Source organism: Leucoraja erinacea, chromosome 8, assembly GCF_028641065.1.
Source record: "Leucoraja erinacea ecotype New England chromosome 8, Leri_hhj_1, whole genome shotgun sequence".
Lineage (NCBI taxonomy): Eukaryota > Metazoa > Chordata > Chondrichthyes > Rajiformes > Rajidae > Leucoraja > Leucoraja erinaceus.
In genome coordinates, this window is record NC_073384.1 from 74,542,674 (window position 1) to 74,566,856 (window position 24,183).

Here is a 24,183-nt window from a genome sequence, read left to right on the forward strand (position 1 = left end):
GCAAGGTCCCAGTCTGGCCTCGCCAGACCCATGCCCCGCTTCCCCCACCACCATCCCGCCCCACAGACAGTAGACCCGGGCAGAATTGAGTCTGGTAAGCAAGTTTGCATCGCCCGCCTTGACCGGTGCAGAATGAGCCCTGGAATCAGCTGGATTTGCTTTTATGCTGCAGCTGTTATATTTTGTGTTTCGCGCCTAGTGTGAGCAATTCTCCCAATATTTTGCAGGCGGAAATTTATATAGTTTTAAGCGAGACTTCGGTACTGATGAAAAGTAAAAGGAGGCACAGATGAGATCAGTGGCTTGTTTATTTGCTTGTGAATTGAAATGTGATTCGAAAGTGCAGCAGCTGAGTTAATATTTATCTAGAACCCACAATGCTGTATAGTGCCATCGAACATTGCATTACAACAATCTACTTCTCATAGAGTCCCGGCCCGGGTCACTAAGCAGATCAAAATGCATTTTCCTTGATTTTGCCTAATTTGCATTACTTATTATGCGTGGGGGAACAAATTAATAATATTGCCAATGCTTCTCGTAAAATCTATTGCTTTCATGAAAAGTAATTGGCAAAGCGTTACATACGTTACGTTACATACAAATTGAGTCTATCTGAGATTTGATATTGTGCGTGGAATCTCTTCACATATCCCATTCGCCAAAGGTGCCACTCGTATTATCCTCGGATACACTTTCTGTTAAGAGCCTCGACAGAGCCGCGCAAAGTCCATGAATCAAACTATCTCGAAGATAGACACAAAAAGCTGGAGTAACTCAGCGGGTCAGGCAGCATCTCTGGAGAGAAAGAATATGTGTTTAAGAAGGAACTGCAGATGCTGGAAAATCGAAGGTAGACAAAAGTGCTGGAGAAACTCAGCGGGTGCAGCAGCATCTATGGAGCGAAGGAAAAGAGCAAGAATAGGTGACGTTTCGGGTCGAGACACTTCTTCAGACTGAGGGTCAGGGGAGAGAGAAACTCCTTTATCTCACCATCTGGGCTGAGGTTCAAAGCCCCGCGTTTTATGGTTCTGAATGGAATAGATACCGGGTATTAAAATATGACCCACACAACAGCATCAACGCGTATGGTCCATGACAAAGATACACACTCCTGCCACAGTGTACCGAAGCCATATCAAAGAGCGACACAAAAAGCTGGAGTAATTCAGCATCTTTGGAGATAAGGAATGGGCGACGTTTCAGGTCGAGACCTTTCATGTAGGAATGGGTGACGTTTCAGGTCGAGACCCTTCTTGTAACTGAAGACGGTCAAGTCAAGTCAAGTCAAGTTTATTTGTCACATACACATACGAGATGTGCAGTGAAATGAAAGTCTGAAGAATGGTTTCGATCCGAAACGTCACCTGTCCCGTTTCTCCGAAGATGCTGCCTGACCCGCTGAGTTACTCCAGCTTGTTGTGTCTATCTTCGGTTTAAACCAGCATCTGCAGTAACTCGTATCAAAGAGAGTTATTTAAGGCGATGGTGCGGTGTTGCACTGCGCAACCCCGTTGGGGAAGAGCAATAGTTGCAGTTAGTGTTTATAAAAACAATCTTGACTGTTCCAAATCCACAGTCTTTGTTAGATCACCGAGGAGTCTGGTTAACCAATGATTCAAGCTTCATTCATAATTCATTCATTTCGTATAGAAAGAACCGCGTCGTGTAACTAACACCCTCGGCGCTGTTTTATTTCCATGGGACTGACATGACATCTTTTATTCCAAATATACTCATTTCCGCCAACACCAGTGACTCAAAGCCACACCTTTTCAATTGCTATTGATATCCGTCCGAAACCATGTCCCACAAAACTGCACCTGCGGCTTTAATTAAACCCCTGTGGTAGTTCTTTAAAAGTTCTGTAAAATTATTTAACAGGGCTTGCTCGGTTTTGTGATTCAGAATATGCCTAAACGTCGAGTCTCCGCGCCGCTGTGGGAGAACCCGTGCTGGAATAAAAACTGCAATGCCGCATTGGTTCTGAGTGGGTGATTTCAAGAAATTACCATTTCTTTTGATGCGACGGCACATTTTCACAATGATGGCTGGTTAGTGTGGACACTGAGCTGAGGGCTCGCCCGCTCCTCCAAAGCGCTGTAGACCTTATGCCCCTGTCCCACTTAGGAAGCCTGAACGGAAACCTCTGGGGACTTTGCGCCCCACGCAAGGTTTCCGTGCGGTTCCCGGAGGATGCAGGTGGTTGCCGGAGGTTGCAGGTAGTGGAAGCAGGTAGGGAGACTGAAAAAAACCTCCGGGAACCGCACAGAAACCTAGGGTGGGGCGCAAAGTCTGCAGAGGTTTCCGTTCAGAAGACGATACAAGAGACTGCAGATGCTGGAATCTTGAGCAAAAAAAAACTAAGTGCTGGAGGAACTCAGCGAATCAGGCAGCATGTGTGGAGGATAGACACAAAATGCTGGAGTCACTCAGCGGGTGAGGCAGCATCTCTGGAGAGAAGGAATTGGCGACGTTTCGGGTCGAGACCCTTCTTCAGACTGAAGATGTTGCCTGACCCTAGAACAGATATCAATTTCGAATTAGACAACCTTATTTACGGGTGTGCATGTACATAACACGGATTTCATCGGCTTTCGATTATTTCAACGTGCATGTATTTCAAACAACTTACTTAAAAAATAATAGCAGTTAGTTACTGGGAATCTCAGTCATAAGTATTGCGCCAAAAATGTTTATACGTTCGGGGAGCAGAATAAGGTTATTCGGCCCATTAAGTGCACTCCCAATTCAATCATGGCTGATCTATCTCTTCCTCTCAACTCCTGCCTTCTCCCAATAACCACTGACACCCTCAATAATCAATAATCTGTCAATTTACATCTTAAAAATATCAATTGATTTGGCCTCCAGAGCTTTGTCAAATCATTCCACAGATTCACCAAACTCTGACTAAAGAAATTCCTTCTAAACTACAGCGCGTAGAGGCCCAGTGCCTTCAAACGCTCATCATATGTTAACCCACTCATTCCTGAGGTTCTGGTAAACCTCCTGTATACCCTCTCCAACGCCAGCACACCGTTCCTCAGATATGGGGCCAAAGACTGCTCACAATTCTCTAAATGCGGTATATAACTGCAGCCCTGTAAAGCCTCATTCTGAGGAAGGGTCTCATCACGTTTGTTAGTGTACATCATGAAGACCTTTCTCTGCCACTGCTAAAATATATGTACAACCGCTAGGTTAACGGTTTTAATAACAAGTTAGCTGGCCTTTACTATTTTTGCTATATCTCCTTTGGGGACCAATGCATTATTATTGTGTTTTTGTCTTCCTCTAACGTATTTTATTAGCTTATACTTTAGCCAATGTTAGCGCGGTGCGTCGCGCCTGTCGGACTAGAAGATATACGCACGTTGCGCCTTTTATCCTTAAATGTGGAAGGCAGGGAGATTGACTCTGAAAACACCAGCAGCAGATGTGATAAACATGGTCAGTGTGCATTTCGTGCTAGTTTCCATTTTGTAAAGATCACTCTGATTAACCGCAGCATTCTGCGGCTTTCAGAAACCGACTGACTAAAAATAGCCTCAATCTGTCCGCAATGTTTACAACCTGTTAATCACAAGTTACCTTAATTAGGCTGGAAAAAGCTGGGAACGTTTAGCGTGTTAGGCCGATCGGCCAGAGAGTTTAGTTTAGTTTAGTGATACAGCGCGGAAACAGGCCCTTCGGCCCACCGAGTCCGTACCGACCAGCGATCCCCGCACATTAACACTATCCTACACCCACTAGGGACAATTTTACATTTATACCAAGCCAATTAACCTACACACATGTACGTCTTTGTAGTGTGGGAGGAAAACGAAGATCTCGGAGAAAACCCACGCAAGTCACGGGGAGAACGTACAAACTCTGCAGAGACAGCACCCGTAGTCGGGATCGAACCCGGGTCTCTGGCGCTGTAAGGGCAGTAGCTCTACCACTGCCCCCCAAAATTCAATCGCGGAAAGAACTGCAGATGCTGGAGATAGGCACAGAATGCTGGAGTAACTCAGCGGGTCAGGCAGCATCAAAGATCAACTCCATGATCTTTGGGCAGCATCTCCGGACACATTATGTGTCTCCTGCACTTTCAGTTTTTGCTCCACGTCGGCGTAATATTTCATCTTTTAGGTTGCATTCCCATTGTAAGGTCAATACATGATAGCGACCATTTTATTTTAGGAGCTGGGCGAGACTTCTGGAGGGGAAATGTTTCATTCTGTGTCTTTGTCAGGTGCAGGCCTGGAACAACATCTAGTCTTTGATACTTTTCCACGGGAGGTGAACTTAGCGGAAGCAGGTAAAAGAAGTACAAGACTGAACGGGGTTAGCCGAGCGGGGTAGCTGTGTGTGTGTGTGTGTGTGTGTGTGTGTGTGTGTGTGTGTGTGTGTGTGTGTGTGTGTGTGTGCGTGTGTGTGTGTGTGTGTGTGTGTGTGTGTGTGTGTGTGCGTGCGTGTGTGTGTGTGTGTGTGTGTGTGTGCGTGTGTGCGCGTGTGTGTGTGTGTGTGCGTGTGTGTGTGTGTGTGTGTGTGTGTGTGTGTGTGCGTGTGTGTGTGTGTGTGTGTGTGTGTGTGTGTGTGCGCGTGTGTGTGCGCGTGTGTGTGTGTGTGTGTGTGTGTGTGTGTGTGTGTGTGTGTGTGTGTGTGTGGGGTGGGGGGGATTGTGAGATGGAAATTGAATTAGAGCGAGTACGGCTTCGGTGACTGAGCTACCAAACCTCAGCGACAGCAAATATAATAAAAAAGAACTGAAGATGCTGGTTTATACCCAATATAGACACATTGGCCTAGAGTAACTGAGCAGGCCAGGCAACATCTCTGTAGTAAATGGATTGGTGAAGTGTCGGGTCGGGAGTCGGGACTCTGCGACAAGCCATGCTAAATTCCAGAGACGCGCTTTTTCGGTAGAAATTGCTGTCACGGATCTTCAGATGTATTCCATGTATCCAAATCGATCAATATGATCAGTCACCGTGACAACACCCACGACCACAGCGGGGTAGGATTGTTGATCGCGTTCGTGTCCATTGAGAACGTTCCTGGGTCCACGGCACCAGATCATGAAATGGATTGAGGACGTTTTTGACAAAAGTACATTAGAACAGTAAATAAACCGCGTAAGCTGCACTAAATAAAGTACATAAACTAAACTAAATGGGATGGAGTTCAGTCTGAAGAAGGGTCTCGACCGGTAACGTCACCCATTCCTTCTCTCCAGAGATGCTGCCTTTCCCGCTGAGTTACTCCAGTATTTTGTGTCTAAAACGGACGGAGTTATCATTCCAATATCGAAAGACCGGCGTCATTTTGGCAACATAGAAACATAGAAACATAGAATTAGGTGCAGGAGTAGGCCATTCGGCCGTTCGAGCCTGCACCGCCATTCATGAAATGATCATGGACGTGATCACACAAGTACATTAGAACAGTAAATAAACCGCATAAGCTGCACTAAATAAAGTACATAAACTAAACTAAATGGGATGGAGTTCAGTCTGAAGAAGGGTCTCGACCGGTAACGTCACCCATTCCTTCTCTCCAGAGATGCTGCCTTTCCCGCTGAGTTACTCCAGCATGTTGTGTCTAAAACGGACGGAGTTATCATTCCAATATCGAAAGACCGGCGTCATTTTGTGTCGCTAGTCTGTACTAGTCTCCGGACACATGCAACTCGCTTTATTTGTAAAGATGTGAATGCAAAATGGCTCTGGGCCACTTGTAGCGTTTTGTTTGAAAATTAAGACAATCGGATATCGTGCAGATTACGATTTGCAAAAATCGTTGCTTCCCAAGTACTTTGCAGTATGTTGCCAAAAGCGAGCCACTTTTAGCCCAGGCAGGGTACGGCATATGCCATTTAATTAAAGTTCTGAGAAAATTAATTCGATCGTTTAAATTCAAAACTGAAGAAGTCTCGAACCGAGAGACCCTTCTCTCCAGAGATGCTGTCTGACCCGCTGAGTCACTCCAGTGTCTATCATCGGTGTGAACGAGCATCTATAGTTATTTCGTGCACATTGAACATTAAGCGGTGAAACTACTTTTAAATTGGTGTGTCTGTCCAATATTAAGCTATGGGAAGATATCAATCGTTTAACGGCTCTGGTTTTGTAGTTAAGACACGTAATATTCAAGGCAACTTTACACTTCCGTAACGGTACGCAGTATTTTTGTGTCTGTTATCGGTGTAAACCAGCATCTGCAGTTCCTTCCTACGCGACCTTGTAGTTTTGCCGATCTCATCTTGATGCGCATTATTTAACAGCGGCTCACACCATCTCTACCATTTACAACGCCCAGAGCCAGGCTGCTTTTTGTTTTGTAAATAAAAGGAACTCCCTCCCAGTCTACTGGCTGCCGTCACATGCAGTTACATTCCACCTCACTCTTTCTCACGTCGAGATATATTTGTAGCTTTTATTGTTCCTGTGTGGCAATAAACAAAACGGAAATGGTGCCTATAAACAAGGCCGGCCCAATGCATCCAGTGCCTCGACATCTCTTCAAAGAGAAAGGAAAGTACAATCATATCCACAGTCAGAAACACACTCCGATATTTCGGATTCTTTTATATTTCCCACGGCTTCCGACATAAATTATCATTTTAAAAAAGTTAAAACCCTTATTCAGACAAAAACAGTGATTCTTGGAGGACTCAGCATTTGTGGAATTGTGGAATTGTTTCTCGTATTTTTTTTCCAATGCCTTTCTTTACTCGTTCCAATTTATTTTTTCTCCAGTCTCTTCACATGCTGTACATATCTCCGGCGAGGGTTTTTTTTTTTGGAATACAAAAGAAAACCTGTTCTGATGGGAAGGTTTGTGGCGAGACCAGTGTGGAAAGTGCGGCTCCTGGCCAATATTTAAAGTGGGGGCTCAAATTCTTGGCACTGATAGACCCATGCATGGTGCGTCGGGGGCAGCAAAACCTCGCCGGCACCCTGAATATTTGTTTTGTGTGTTTGATAATGACATCTATCCAATGAATACTGCCGTTGTACATTGATAACGAGAATTGTCTGGAGAAACGTCAGCATTATAAGCATTTTAGCCACCACTCTTGCGACAGCGCGCACACCGCGTTAATAAGTTACTGCCCCAAGTCTTGAAATACTAATTCTAATTTTATTATATGATTTTTTTGACAATCGAAGCATTCAACTGGATCGAAACTGGATATGTTTTAATATGACGATAGACAGATACTTGATTAGTACGGGTGTCAAGGGTTATGGGGAGAAGGCAGGAGAATAGGATTGAGAGGGAGAGACAGATCAGCCACGATTGAATGGTGGAGTAGACTTGATGGGCCGAATAGCGCAATTCTTCTCCTATCACTTATGAACTGAAGAAGGGTCTGGACCCGAAACGTCACCTATTCTTCTTCTCCAGAGATGCTACCGGATCCGCTGAGTTACGCCAACTTTGTGTGTCTATCTTATTAACTTATAAAGCTCTTTTCGAGTACAGTGAAAAATGAATATAAGGTGATGCGATTTACCCCAACGAAAACACACGAATGTACCCCACGAGCTGGTAGTGACCACTCGGGCTAGTTTTAGCCTCGTGTGTCTAGATTAATCGATCAAAACATAGTCGCTCACCACCTTCCTCTCTCAAATATTCCCCGATCATCTGTTGTCATCGCGGCAACCCTTCCCACGTTAGCCGGTTAGTTACGTGTTTTACTTTTTAATGTCTGCCTCATAGACCTTCATGTGCATAATTACACAATCAATCGATCCACCGTTACGAGAACTTGAGGCCAAGTTAGTGTTTTTTCCCCAGTTAATAAAATCATCTAAATCGTCAAGGTGTGTTTGTGCTCATGAAATAAAAATGAACAAGTGGTGATTAAAAGAACTGGTTTGGAATGATAAATACAGAGAAGAGTTTCTGATGTTGACACAAAATGCTGGAGTAATTCAGTGGGACAGGCAGAGTCTCTGGCGAGAAGTAATGGGTCGAGACCCTTCAGACTGACGCAGTCAGAGGACTAATCATTCTTCAAGCCAAATGCATAGATAAAGACTACACCATCTGAGAATTTCGCATATTTTATTTTAATTGCCTTATTGCATTTTATTCCCCAAATATCAATTAACGCTTGTTCTAAAATGCTTGGGTGGCAATTGCCGACCAAGCTCCTGCCAGAATTATTCCCCCCCTTCAGTTGCAAACATATTTTTCTCTTGTTATTTGACAGTCTCTAAATGTTTTGTTAATCAAGCGCTTTTCATTGCTCAGAGTTTTCCACCATAAATGAAGACAGCGCGTTTGTTTTGTATTTTGAATATTAATTTCAGCGTTGTGGTCTCTCAATGCACTTTCTAGACAGTACTTAGAAGTGAAAATAATTAGTTAATGATATGGCTTATGATATATCACTTCTTTGATTTATCTCTATCGCCAACGACTCAAAAATACAATCTCGGCTTGACAGAAGGAATCGACTTCCGAGGAACTTTTTTTTTGGGGGGGGGGGGGGGGGGGGGGGGGAGAAGCTGGAAAATCACTGGGGAAACACAAAAGTTGTCAAAACAGCAATTAATTTTCAATTAAATTCAGGGGGAAAAAAATCACCGTTGTATTGAAAGGAATGATAAATTTATTACACATGTGTGGGACTGCATAGCGCAGCATTCGATTCTCAAATGATAAAATCAGCAACATTTCAACACGATTTCAAGGTGTCAAGAGGGATAGCTTCTGTCTCCAGACACCTAATTTAATGCAACATTATATTCTGGAGAGCTCTCTATAAATAGAGTAAAAACATTTATATTTTCAACTAACGGGTTGAAAAAAGTTCTCAAAGGAGAACATCTGTTAAACAGTTCAATTATTTGTACATTCAGTCATTTTACATAAAACCTAATGTACCTCTATCTCTACTAGTGTATGCACTTGTTCAAGGGAAGTTCCAGATACCTGTTGCTCAACGTCAAGGATTCAACAAGTAAACGTATCTAACCCACGTCTGATCCACTATCTTATTTTTTCTATAGTCCTATCAGGCCATGTCCTTAAATGGTGAGATTAATGGTGATCTTCCACAATGGTCGACATTTGAGGACTTGCACAGAGGCCAACGCTGACTTTTAAGGCACTTTTGTTTTGACAAACTGGCTGAGTGTGGCATTTATCTTCAAGGGTCCCGAAGCAGGTTCGTGCATTCTTTATCAGAATGATTTTCCACTCATTTCATATCTTCTCTAAATCACAGTTAATGGAGTCTTATGAAATCAACAATTGATTGTCAACGAAAATGTATAATGTCAATTCCATAAACGCCAAGATTGGTGGTAGCGAGCAACTCTCATCTCTGATGATGTATATAGTAAACTTTTAAACTCTCTAAAAAAGTTTGTTTCTCATGCTAATCGCATTTCCCACTGAGGTGCAAACGCCAAGTCCAAAAAGAGAACAGGCAAGAGGTCCTTAAATAAATGGTTAGGGAATGGAATGGACACGGATGAATGTCTTCACATGGATGGCGGAGTCACTGGAGTCCACGTGGAAGTGAGTCTGCTGTGTGGAGACGTGTCGAACTGGCTGTCAGAAAGCTCGAGTCCGGTCCCGCTGTCGTACAGTGGCGATCCCGAGGAGGTGGCGCCCACTGGATGAGCCAAAGGTGCGTAATGGGCCGCAGAACCCCGCAGGAATTGTGAGCTCAGGCCATTGGACATGGTCCCAGACTGGGACACAGGGGTGATGGTGCTGTTACTGACTGACCACAGGCTCGGATATTGGCTGCAAAGAGAATGAAAATAGCCATTAACTGTTGTGTAATTTCCTTATAAACAGTGGCTAATGAAATGTGTCACTACTATAATGACATTCTGCTGCCATTACTGTGATTACGGTAAACGGAGAAGGTTCTTTGAAACAGTCAGGTTCACCCCCACGATGGTATCCGTTTAGTCAGTTATACTGTAACAAACATCATCCTCCAGTGCTATTTTAACCACATCAAAAAAATATGTGGAAGGGGTTTCCACCGCATGTTCAGCTGGAAGAATCGAGATCCCCGAAGATTAAAATAAAAGGCAAATCTAATCTGGCTTGATATGTTGAGGACATTGCTACATCTGCTTTCATTTCGATGCCCAGAGGAACATTTACAATAAATATGGACTGATGGTATTTACATTCTGATTTCAACATTTTCATTGCCTGGCCATAATGTGGGTGATAGACACAAAATGCTGGAGTAACTCAGTAAATCAAAGTAGCTATCTCATCGCATTACATCTATTTGTTTTAGGAACAGGTTGGAGCTTAATCTAAATGCGTTGACAAACAGAATGAAAGTAATAAAATGGGGGATATGTTCACAGCAGGGTTCCAAATCGACCCTGGGAAACAACGGGAGTTCTGTTAGAGTCTCCCACCCATAGAGTCATAGAGTGATACAGTGTGGAAACAGGCCCTCCGGCCCAACTTGCTCACACCAGCCAACATGTAAGATACACTAGTCCCACCTGCTTGCGTTTGGTCCATATCCATCCAAAACCTGTCCTATCAATGGATGTCCAGCTGTTTCTTAAATGTGGGGATAGTCCCAGCCTTAACTACCACATCTGGCAGCACACCCACCACCCTTTGTGTGAAAAAGTTACCCATCGGATTCCTATTAAATCTTTTCCCCTTCACCTTAAACCCATGTCCTCTGGTTCTCGAGGCAAGGGATCCGGTCTATTTCCTCTCATGATTTTACACACATAAACTCGCCAAGCTTATCTGGTACCTGGAGCTGGTGGCAGGGCCAGCGTTGTGTGCCATTGGGAGCATGCTAGTGTGCGTGGAGACCTGTAGACCCGACCAGTTGTCGTGGCTCGGAAGCATGGGCAGGCAAGCCGCTGAATTATCGGTATAGCCAGCTGCAGAGATAAACAAACAAACACAAATCACGTTTAAATATGACAAATGAAGGTACCACAACGTACAACAAATATTTTAAAGATAATCGATGATGAGAAATAGATCAAAACACGCGATTTTAAAATGAGACATCTATCGTTAAAGGTCCAACTGAACATTTCATTTGAGGAAACCGAATATTTGTCCCATCACTCTCAACCCGTCGAACTTCACATATTCCAATGTCTAAAAATGTGCACGGTGCAAATTAATGCCACAAGTTTGTAAAACATTTCTGATGTTAACATAATATAGCAACAACAACATTAGATTAAAACAGAGAGTTCGTTGTTATAATAATCTAAACTGGCAGGACAGGGACACGATACCGCCTCCCCTTTCTCTATCAATGTCATGTTAATATCACTATATTATTCTAGTTGGTGATTCAAGCACGTTCCTCCTGTATTCCTAACGCGACTGGGCTGAAATTAGGACACGTTACCGTGTTCTGCTGCAATTGGTTTTATTTCCATCCATTTGGGAAAGGTACTATTCCAGTCATTAAACGGAGGCTTAAATTACTTTATCTGTGGCCATCTTTTCAACTACAATACCCCAACCCCCTCCACTCACCATAGTTCTTTGTGTCCCTTAAATTATAAGACACATCTGCATAAGGCCCGTTAATGTACCATATATTGAGCGTCGCGTCTTGAAGGGAACATATTTAAGCCTTGCATTCAAGTACTATGTAATGAAGTATTCGCGGTGCATGAGTTTGACAAAGGGATATCCGGGAAGCGATGATATCCAAACTTTATACACGAAGCCACCCGGGCATTGTAATTAATATATACCCAGATTATTTTAGTATGGCCTAACGTTAGATCTAGGCTATGCCGCCACTTACTCGACGTGTTGTTCCTGTGTGTGTACGGGTTAGGGTATGGGGCAGAGCGATGGTTCCTCAGGGTGGAATAGCGTTCGCAGCCATGGGGAGCGGAGAGAGAGAGAGGGCCTCCATACTGAGCATGAGGGTTAGAGGGAGGACACAAGCCACCTGTGCCAGGCAGAAACCAGCCACCTACTGGGGAACAAAAAACATAGACAGTTAAACATTTGCAACCAAATTATTCATGTGCATCAGTGAAAAACAACTCATGTAACAACTCACATTGCGAATAGCCGGATTGTTGACTTTCACCCATGTCATCCAGCATTTCCTTGTGATCGCTTCTGGACAAGAAAAAGGCCAATTAACGCAATGCACGTGATTACCCTTCCCCGAAATACGTTAGAAAAATAATGTTCATAGCTCACCTCTCTTTCGAATCGAGGAAGGCTTTTGCAAACGGGTTGTACTTGATTTTAAGAGCTGTAATCTGTGGGCGAAAACAGATAACATGGTCCTTCAGTTTTAGTTGCACCGTGGAGTTGTTGCCATTTAATGTTTCAATGCTTTATACCGGCTGTTAATAGTCATAGGTAGACGAAAATTGCCGGAGAAACTCAGCGGGCGAGGCAGCATCTATGGAGAGAAGGAATAGGCGACGTTTCGAGTCGAGACCCGAAATGTCGCCAATTCCTTCTCTCCATAGATGCTGCCTCACCCGCTGTGTTTCTCCAGCATTTTTTGTCTACCTTCGATTTTACCAGCATCTGGAGTTCTTTCTTAAAACAACGGCTATTATTGTTCAAACAAAACAAAACACGTTCAGGGTTTTAAGAAATGAATATGGAGTCATAGAGTGAGATAGTATGGAAACAGGTCATTCGGCCCAACTTGACCATACCGGCCAACATGTCCCAGCTACACTAGTCCCATCTGCCTGCGCTTGGTCCATATCCCTCCAAATGTCTCATATCCATATATGTAATTGATATGCTCATCATCAATCAGTCGTAAAAACACTCGAGAGCAACTGGGTTGTCTGTCTACTGATGAAACCGTCTTATGTGAAGGACACTTACTTCTTCGTTTTGATAAGCAGTCACGGCTATGAACTGCGTCTCGGGGAAAGAATGGCTGCTGATCATCCTCTGAGGCCCTCCAACCCGAACAATGTGAATCCTGGGCTCGTACTTGTGCAGAGAGTTCAGCATGATCTTTGAATTGACATTGAAAACAAAAGGCCGTTGAGATACGAATTACATTTCATATCATTGCTCCATGTTAGTTACAAAAACACTTGACGCTTTGTTAAATTGCACCAAAATGTTGGTCCCGATCTTCCATGAGACTCCCAACAATATTCGATGTGAATGTATTTGAACCTATAACCCTATAATTAAGCAATTTATCCACGATTTTACTGTTCCTCGTTTTTTGAACTAATTTGGTTTAGTGGGATACCTGTGGAATTTCCTTGCACCAAGGAGAATATACGGTACAATGAAATATTTCCACTTTGTACTGCAATAACGCCATGGTAATATAAAAGGCTTTTGGAATATCAATGCGATTCTCATAGAGATCGATATCGTTTTGTTTTTCTTTTGGAGAACGTTCTTTTAGTAAACAGCTTATTCGTATTTATATCAATTGTTGAAGAAAGGACATTTTTCAACGCATTTCAACAAGGTGCATATATCTAGGTAATGATAAAGGTGATATATCACAAAGTATTGAACATAGGTATAAAATATCAATGTTTGTTAATAGCGCTGAATCATTTATTATAGATATGTAAATCAATATGTAATCTAGATATGTAAATTGAATTCAGATAAAACGATCTAATTCGGTTACTTTGTTTAGATGGTATACCTGTCCTCCGCCGTTGAGTTTGTTGGTGAGTTTGACTTTACTGAATGAAACGGGAGCTTTCATCCAGTGAGCGCCGAAGTTGGGCGAGTCCGGGTGGATGTAGACACAACTCGGAGCCTGTGGCTCCGGCTTCCCCCCTGGAACCCACTCTCCATTCACATACTTCCAGCGGTGGTTGTCGGCAGCCACAAAATCCAACACGAACGAGTACATGGCGTTGGGATCCAGCCCCGACACATTCACTTTGAGTACGGGAAACATCCTCCTGAGAATAAAACAAAATACAATGCATGTGAATGTGAATGCATTTTATCCATTGCAACAAACTCATCATCAATTGCCTTTTGCGAATCCACGAGAGACGTGCTTATAAATGCCGCCACTGTTGGTCACAATTGTAGGAGAAACATAGTTTAAGAGGTCGCGGATTGAACAAACACACAGACATTGGGGTGCTTTGTCGCAAGCACAATCGCAGAAAGCAATTACAGTCTGAGTCATAAAGTTAGCCCAATTACTCTTCTAAAAGTTTTGAAATATATGCTTCTTAAATGCGCAAAGCGAAGAGGTCAGAGGGAAGTTCCCCAGAGGAAACGCGGCTCGCTGTGCCTACCTGCCGTTCTTTGTCACGATCATTTCGTTAGTCAGCTCCTTAAACTTAAGCCACAGATCCAGATCTTCCAGATTGACTTTCAGTTCCCTCTCAGTGGGATCTCCTTTCTCGCTTCCTGCCTGCAGTTCATTTTCCACCGCGCTCAGGAGATGGTCCACGCGGTATTGTCCGCTCTTCCCGCTGTCTGCTCCACTTGAAGTCATCGTTTTTGTCCTTGGTGCCCAAAGATTGCTCTCAATTGATTCCTATTCCAAGCTGAAGGCTTCTTCGGAAAGCTGTAATCCTTTTTTTGCCTCTCACAGTGTCTCTCCACTATCCCAATAAATACTCATCCGTCCGAGGGCTGACGTCAGGTAACTATTTGGATGTTCTGGGATTGGTTGCGCGATGCTTTGATGTCCTTTGTCCTAACTGGTATTGGCCATTGTCGGGCATATCAGTGAGGCTGGGGCGACCTTCTGAAGTTCCAGCCACATGCAATTACCAGGTTAAATAGAGCTATTTTATGTAAATCTGCAAATGTTTACACCTATATCAAAGCACGAGGTTCAATGAGGAAATAGCTTTTAGGATATAGATTCGCAGTCCTCCCAAGTGTCCAATCTGTGTGCTATACAATTTTTCACACATATCGAGACGTAAATTAATCTTCAAGTGGAATTGTAATATCGATAATTTCAAGCATACTCAGTAGGAAGATTCGGATTTATTAAACGATTTACATTGTTATTAATATGGAATGAGTTTTAATTTACAAAATCTTGACAACCCCCCTTAAAGCTCAACGGATTTATCAACTTTGTATTTCAGGAGAAACACAATTTTCCTGTTGCAATGAAATAAATCAAGTTAGATCAATCAGCATGACTTTTAATAACGCATGGGAATAACGCACCCTTGACTCCTGGTATACTGTAGACTTCTTTCCATCGGGGAAGGCTTGCTAAAACTATTCAAATGCATCTTGAGACTGAGCAAAACTATATCAGCGACTCGTCTGATAGGCGAGGCAAACATCTGGCTCCGAAATCCTGTATCGTTAGATTAGTTTATTTCTTCTCTCAAGAAAGATACATTTAGGAACTGAGGTGACAATAACCAAATGGAACTCGTCAATCGAGTTAGTACGAGAACAAAGGTACGCAAAATTGCTGGGGAAACTCAGCGGGTGCAGCAGCATCTATGGAGCGAAGGAAATAGGCAACGTTTCGGGCCGAAACCCTTCTTCAGACTGATGGGAACAAAACGAGAACAAAACTGTTTTGAAATGACATATTGAAGTCTTGGACCAAAGTTATGTTGAAGGACAAATCTTCCAATATATTAAAAAAACATATATATAATGTAGGTTCTAGATTGAGTCACCGCCTCGAAACGCTAACTTTGTTACTCTATAGTCCCTACAGTTCCTGTTTGGGTTTAATATTTCCTGTATAGGCATTCTCATATCATATTAAACATATTTCATTTTGGTACAGAATTTATTTTACCGCGAATGGTAGGGGGATTGTTTAAAAAAAGGCGTTGTTTTAAAACACGAGAAATGGTTTGCCATGAGAATTAGATTTCCCTGATCTAAGTCTGAACTATACCAGGAGTGTTTTATTCTCATACGTTATTAAAAGACATGCTGATTGCTCTAACTTGGTGTCTTTCATTACAACGGGAAAATTGTTCCTCGTGAAATACAAAGTTGACAATGCCCTTATGTTCGTTGAGTTTTGGGGGGGTTTTCCAAACGCGTTAACATTTAGTAAATTAATACTCATTCCATATTAATAACAGTGTAAATGATTTCATGCATCCCAATCCTCGTGCCAAGCATGCTTGAAATTGTCGATATCACAATGGTATGATTACAAATCTTGAAGTTGCGGAATTGAAACAGTTTGAATACTAATCGAGTTGGAGAAACGTGTATGCTGACTAATCGGCCGTGAATCGTCCACATTTAACGCGCGTCAGATCAAGTGATGGAGATGGGGTTCAAGTTCTGATTGAAAATACAAAACTTTTTTGGGGGGCAAAAAAAATGATATCGAGGTGTCGGGATGGGTGGGGGTGGGGGGTGGAGGGAGGGGTTTGGGGGGGCAGCAGGCTCATTGTGAAGGAAGACTGGGGGTGTATAAAACAAACGCTTCTGTTCTATTCACCTGTAAAAGGGAAGCAATTTGTTTGGATCGGAGGCTAATTTCAGGCTGGTTCTCATGACCGAGTGCTGTTGGGGCACCTATAGATCTTTTGACTGTGAGCTACAGTGCATGACAGTTTACAGCCAAAAACTTCCTTCGGCCCTATAAACAATGATCGGAAAGAGAGAGAGAGAGAGAGAGAGAGAGTGTGAGAGTGTGAGAGAGAAAGAGAAACATTCCATTCACTTGACCTTTACAATTTGTTTCATATTCATCCTGGTTTTGCCAGGGGACCAGGGTGTACTGAAACCACCGTATTATTTTGAGGACAACAAAACACGAAGCGAAAGTAAAAGGTAATGCGAATTTAGCCCTGATTTATTTTATGTTGTTGCCAGTGACGGTGGCTATTTTGTTGCATTTGGTCACTACAGCGTTAAATTACCGAGACGAATCAAAACGAAGTGGGACTAACTACCCCAACAGTTAGTGTAGGAAGGAACTGCAGAGAGTTAGATATCGCTCTTAGGGCTAACGCAATCAAGGGATATGAGGAGAAAGCATCAACGGGCTACTGATTTTGGATGATCAACCATGATCATATTGAATGGCGGTGCTGGCTCGAAGGGCCGAATGGCTTATTCCTGCACCTATTTTCTATGTTCTATATTTCTATGCTGGTTCAAACCGGTTTGACACAAAAAGCTGCATCCTGAAGAAGGGTCTCGACCCGAAACGTCACCTATTCCTTTCCTCCAGAGATGCTGCCTGACCCGCTGAGTTACTCCAGCATTTTGTGCCTAACCCCAATAATTACTTTGCTCGATGTTTCAGTTGAACATTATTGGCTGTGTTGGTATTGTATAAACTGTTCAGCCATCCGCATTTGGGACGAATTCAATAGCGAAATAAATTAGTTAGTTGCCTTGGTGGCCGGATATCAGAAAATAATAGATTAATCGAATATCTGGCACATTTCGAAAACCAGGATGATCGAAGCCAACAAACAAAATACGTATTTTTATTTAACTGCAGTTACCGCTTCGCTCAGGGGAGTCTAGAAGAAATAACTCCTTCTACTCCACCCGGAGAATGCCACATTTATTATTTTTAAATAAACTATCGAAATTTGTTTTGTTTTTCCGCGGACTTAATACATTTTGTAAAGCATTTCAGTTTTATTTTAAATGCTATAACATTTCGCCTTAGACTTCTGGAACTTTTTCAGCTACTCGCTTCCCTCTAAAAGTTGGCACATTTCGGAGCCAAACTGCAGAACAAAATGAATTTGACATGATGTCGATAACTATTTCATTTACTCCAATCTTACGCCAGTAAAGGCGCAAAGAATGCGATGATGTAATTCTGAGTGCTTGGCAGAAGACTTGAAATGTCTGATCTTGTGCAGAGATATCCACCATAGACACATATATGCAGACAAATGTTCATGACTTGTAGCGGGCAAAGCACCAACTGCGGTCGCGTCTAATGTGCTCATATCAGCCACCAACTAGGAAATAAATAACCACATAACCATATAACAATTACAGCACGGAAACAGGCCACCTCGGCCCTTCTAGTCCGTGCCGAACAACTTATTCTTCCCTGGTCCCATCTACCTGCACTCAGACCATAACCCTCCATTCCTTTCCCGTCCATATAACTATCCAATTTATTTTTAAATGATAAAATCGAACCCGCCTCAACCACTTCCACTGGAAGCTCATTCCACACAGCTACCACTCTCTGAGTAAAGAAGTTCCCCCTCATGTTACCCCTAAACTTCTGTCCCTTAATTCTTAAGTCATGTCCTCTTGTTTGAATCTTCCCTACTCTCAATGGGAAAAGCTTATCCACGTCAACTCTGTCTATCCCTCTCATCATTTTAAAGACCTCTATCAAGTCCCCCTTAACCTTCTGCGCTCCAGAGAATAAAGACCTAACTTGTTCAACCATTTCTCTGTACCTTATTTGCTGAAACCCAGGCAACATTCTAGTAAATCTCCTCTGTACTCTCTCTATTTTGTTGACATCCTTCCTATAATTAGGCGACCAAAATTATACACCATACTCCAGAATTGGCCTCACCAATGCCATGTACAATTTTAACATTACATCCCAACTTCTATACTCAATGCCCTGATTTATAAAGGCCAGCACACCCAAAGCTTCCTTTGCCACCCTACCCACATGAGATTCCACCTTCAGGGAACTGTGCACAGTTATTCCTAGATCCCTCTGTTCAACTGCATCCCTCAATTCACTACCATTTACCATGTACGTCCTATTTTTATTTGTCCTGCCAAGATGTAGCACCTCACACTTATCAGCATTAAACTCCATCTGCCAACTTTCAGCCCACTCTTCCAACTGGCATAAATCTCTCTGTAGACTTTGAAAATCTACTTCATTATCCACAACATTACCTATCTTAGTATCATCTGCATACTTACTAATCCAATTTACCACACCATCATCCAGATCATTGATGTACATGACAAACAACAGTGGACCCAACACAGATCCCTGTGGCACCCCACTAGTCACTCCTCCAACCTGACAAACAGCCATCCACCATTACTCTCTGGCATCTCCCATTCAGCCACTGTTGAATCCATCTTGCTACTCCACCATTAATACCCAACAATTGAACCTTCTTAACCAACCTTCCATGAGGAACCTTGTCAAAGACCTTACTGAAGTCCATATAGACACCATCCACTGCTTTACCCTAATCAATTTCCCTAGTAACATCTTCAAAAAATTCAAGAAAATTAGTCAAACATGACCTTCCAGGCACAAATCCATGTTGACTGTTTCTAATCAGACCCTGTTTATCCATAATAGAAAAAAGAAACGAAGAATAAAATAGAATACTGTGACATGCCTTAATCACAAAACAACATCTCAATTATGTAACATTCAAGGACAATATGATGCGATGAATGATTATGAATAAGAAATATTTAAACTGTGTTCAAGGTAGGTTGAGATTTCGCTGTCAGACTAACGGCATTTAATGTATTCGGAAGAACCTTCTGAATTCTGAACCTTCTGAATTTTCCAGTCGCAGGGCAGTACTCTGCATATCGCCAACTTGGACATTTTTTACATTTTATCAATCCAATTAACCTACAAACCTGTACGTGTTTGGAGTGTGGGGGGAAACCGAAGATCTCGGTGAAAAACCACGCAGGTCACGGGGAGAACGTACAAACTCCATACAGACAGCACCCGTAGTCGGGATCGAACCCGGATCTCTGGCGCTGCATTTTGCTGTCAGGCAGCAAGTCTACCGCTGTGCCACCAAGGTGGGAATCTTGGCCAGCCCCGGATTCCTTGCCTCAGTCTCCTTCGCGCAGCCATGTAGTTTGGACATCGGCAATCGGGCAAAGTTGCTGATGTTAGACTCAAAAAGCTGGAGTAACTCAACGGGTCAGACAGCGTCTCTGGAGATAAGAAATAGGCGACGTTTCGGGTGATGACCATTCTTCAGACTGATGTAATTTACTGCCCCCGTGTTACTGAAATGGAACATGTTCTAATTCTTCAGAAGAATCTGCTTATCTTTCCTCACGTTGTAATTATCATTCAATTCAATTGCAGGAATGTAGCTATATTATGGTTGATATTGGGGCATGGGTTACCAACCAGAAACATAGAAAATAGTTGCAGGAGTAGGCCATTCGACCCTTCGAGCCAGCATCTCCATTCAATATGATCAAGGCTGATCATCCAAAGACGGAATAACTCAGTAGCTCAGAAGAGTTGCAAGGTTTAGTACTGGTATTGGTGTATTATTGTCACTGATACTGAGAACAGCGACAATCTTCTGTTAGCGTGATATCTAGTCAAATTAAATCACACTATACATGTGTAAAATCAGGCAATACGCGTACACCAGGTGGTTTCATGAAACATAGAAACATAGAAACTAGGTGCAGGAGTAGGCCATTCGGCCCTTCGAGCCTGCACCGCCATTCAATATGATCATGGCTGATCATCCAACTCAGTATCCCGTACCTGCCTTCTCTCCATACCCCCTGATTCCCCTAGCCACAAGGGCCACATCTAACTCCCTCTTAAATATAGCCAATGAACTGGCCTCAACTACCCTCTGTGGCAGAGAGTTCCAGAGATTCACCACTCTCTGTGTGAAAAAAAGTTTCTTCTCATCTCGGTTTTAAAGGATTTCCCCCTTATCCTTAAGCTGTGACCCCTTGTCCTGGACTTCCCCAACATCGGGAACAATCTTCCTGCATCTAGCCTGTCCAACCCCTTAAGAATTTTGTAAGTTTCTATAAGATCCCCTCTCAATCTTCTAAATTCTAGAGAGTATAAACCAAGTCTATCCAGTCTTTCTTCATAAGACAGTCCTGACATCCCAGGAATCAGTCTGGTGAACCTTCTCTGCACTCCCTCTATGGCAATAATGTCCTTCCTCAGATTTGGAGACCAAAACTGTACGCAATACTCCAGGTGTGGTCTCACCAAGACCCTGTACAACTGCAGTAGAACCTCCCTGCTCCTATACTCAAATCCTTTTGCTATGAAAGCCAACATACCATTCGCTTTCTTTACTGCCTGCTGCACCTGCATGCCTACCTTCAATGACTGGTGTACCGTGACACCCAGGTCTCGCTGCATCTCCCCCTTTCCCAATCGGCCACCATTTAGATAATAACGATGAAACAACGATAACAGAGTACAGAGTACAGTGTTACAGCGCTGTGGAATTCCAAGGTCCATAATGGAATAGGTTCGAAGATCGGGATTGCACCCTAGTTTCAGGAAACACTATTGAGTATTTTGATAACACTGGGGAAGCTCTTTCTGAATGTGGTGTTATCTGTTTTGAAGCTTTTTGTATCTCCTGGCCGACTGGAGAGGGGAGAAGAGGGAATTACAAGGCAAAAAAGGTCATGCCATAAGTAAAAGTAAAGTAAAAGTAAACTTTATTGTCAATTCAAATAATGCAACAAGTAGTTACACAGAGGATTGAAATTGCGTTTCCCCATACTCCAAATGTGCAAGTAATATTATAACACAGACAGACTATATACCAATAAAGATAGACAACGGACATATACATTATATAAAATATTCAGTGTGCCAGAGTGTAGTAACATTTTAAGGTATGTTAATAAGGTGCAATAATAAAAGGTGCAATATAGAAAAGTGCAAATAGCATACTGCAGACATTGAGTTAGTTATTTTGACAGTCAGTTGGTCTTAGTTTGTGTAATATTCATGGAATTTTCTTGAGTGTGTTGAGTAGTCTGATGGCCTGAGAAAAAAAGCTGTTTTTGAATCTGGTGGTTTTGCTTCGCATGTTGCGGTAGCGCTTACCGGATGGTAGGAGGGTGAACAGTTTGTGTGCTGGGTGGGTGGTGTCTTTGATGATATTGGTTGCTCTCTTGCGACAGCGAGATGGGTATAAGTCCTGGATTGCTGGTTGGGGTGATCTGGTGATCCTCTCTGCTGTCCTCACCACTCTCTGTAGGGCCTTCTGGTCAGCAGCAGAGCAACTGCCAAACCAGACTGAGAGACTGCTGGTAAGAATGCTCTCAATGGCACCCCTGTAAAAAGTGGTGAGGGCAGAAGGGGGGAGGTCGGCTCTCCTCATCCGTCGAAGGAAGTGGAGGCGTTGCTGTGCTTTCTTGACTAGGGAGATGGTGTTGGTGGACCATGTCTGATCATCTGTGATGTGCACTCCCAGGAACTTGGTGCTTTTCACAGACTCCACTGCACTGCCATTGATGGTGAGTGGGATGTGTGCTGTCTGTTTCTTCCTGAAGTCCAGTTATTTATTTTGTTTTATTGACATTGAGTTGAAGGTTGTTGATGAGTTGTTGTACCTCCTCTCTGTAGGCTCCTATAAGTGATAGGAGCAGAATTAGGCCATCAAGTCTACTCCACCATTCAATCATGGCTGATCTATCTCTCCCTCCTAATCCCATTCTCCTACCTTCTCCCCAATAATCCACCTATATCTGTCTTAAATATACTCAGTCACAGTCTCCATAGCTTTCTTGGCCATTCAATTCCAATGAATCACAAAATCCTTCTCATCTGTGTTCTGAATAGCTAACTTATTTTGAGAAGATTCTAGATACCACAGTAAGATCCTGTCAAGTTTCTTAAGCCAGAGAGTTATACAGGCCCTTTGGCCCATCGTGTACATGCCAACCAAGCTGCCTGAGCTCGTCCAACTTGCTTGCATCAAGCCTTACCTGCCAATATTGTATTTTAAAACACAATGTGTCAACATAATACAATGTAAACAATATAGTAAATGAGAAAAAAAGTTTAGTGTGTGTATACACACGCATATGTACACATAACAAAACAAACAATAATAGTGCAATATTAATAACAATACCAGTCTATGTATGTCAGAACTTATTTGAGGTTGTAGTGTTTAATAGCCTAATGGCTGTAGGGAAGAAGCTGTTCCTGAACTGGATATTACAGTTTTCAGGCTCCTGTACCTTCTTCCCGAAGGCAGGGGTGAAACGAGTGTGTGGCCGGGGTGGTGTGGGTCTCTCATGATGCTGGCTGTCTTTTTGAGGCAGCAAATCCGGCAAATTCCTTCGATGGTAGGGAGCTCAGAACCCGTGATGGACTGGGCTGTTTACAACTTTTTGCAGTCTTCCTCGCTCCTGGGCGATCAAGTTGCTGAACCTGGCCGTGATGCAACCAGTCAATATGCTCTCTACTGTACACATGTAGAAGTTCAAGGTAATCCTCTCTGACATATTGAATCTCTGTAACCTTCTCAGGAAGTAGAGGCATTAATGTGCTTTCTTTATAATTGCATCAGTGTGCTGGATCCAGGAAAGATCATCAGAAATGTGCACGCCCAAGAATTTGAAGCTTCTGACTTGCTCCACTATCATCCCAACGTTGTAGACAGGTTTATGGGTCCTCATCCTTCCTTTACCAATGTCCACAATCAGTACATTGGTCTTATTGGGGTGGGGGTTGGGGGAGACTTTTTTTAAACTCTTACCTCAACAGAAATGAGATTGTTTTCCATATTGTATCTCCTTCCGCACTGCGGCCTAACATCAAGGAGTTTTGAAAGCTCCACCGGGGGAGCCTGAGGACTGTAACATCGTGGAGCTCATGGTCCCTGGTTAGAGACCGACTTGGGGAGCTCCAACCGCAGGAGCTTCGACCGCCCCGAAGCGGGCACTTCGATCACCCCGACTTGGTAGCGTCGATCACTCTGACGGATGGTTCGACTGCCCCGACCGCGGGAGAAAAATGAGGGAAGATTAGACTTGATTGCCTTCCATCACAGTGAGGAATGTGGGGAATCCACTGTGGTGGATGTTTATGCTAACTTTTATGCAGTATAAGAATTCATCCGAATATTCAGGGCTATAATACCAAAGAATAAAATCTCATTATATGCAGACGGTATACTTTTATATATTACAAAGTCACAAACGAGCATACCAAATTTATTAAATTTAATAGAGAAATTTGGGTCTTTTTCTGGATATAGAATAAACTGGAATAAAAGTGAAATCATGACATTAAAACCTCAAGAACCTACACACTTATTGAAGTTCCCCTTTAAAATCGCAACAGAAAAATTTAAATATTTGGGTATTCAGATTACTAGAAAATATAAAGCATTATTCAACGCTAATTTTATACCTTTACTAAATACTTAATACGCTGATTAAATTTTGGAAAACCTTTTATCATTATGCATCTAAATGCAATACAAATGATCTTCCTACCACAATTCCTACCACAATTACTATACCGATTTCAGTCTATACCGG

At 42.8% G+C, this 24,183-nt stretch overlaps 1 protein-coding gene across 1 annotated transcript; it reads right to left on the reverse strand.

Moving 5' to 3' along the window:
- Window positions 1-8,628: 8,628 nt before the first annotated feature.
- Window positions 8,629-15,185, reverse strand: tbxtb (T-box transcription factor Tb). The gene is made up of 8 exons (XM_055639990.1): window positions 14,253-15,185; window positions 13,640-13,904; window positions 12,844-12,978; window positions 12,193-12,254; window positions 12,047-12,108; window positions 11,783-11,959; window positions 10,757-10,889; window positions 8,629-9,759 (listed from the first exon to the last, which is right to left on the reverse strand). The coding sequence occupies exons 1-8, from the start codon at window positions 14,453-14,455 to the stop codon at window positions 9,492-9,494; spliced, it is 1,305 nt and encodes a 434-aa protein (XP_055495965.1). The 5' UTR covers window positions 14,456-15,185; the 3' UTR covers window positions 8,629-9,491.
- Window positions 15,186-24,183: the final 8,998 nt, after the last annotated feature.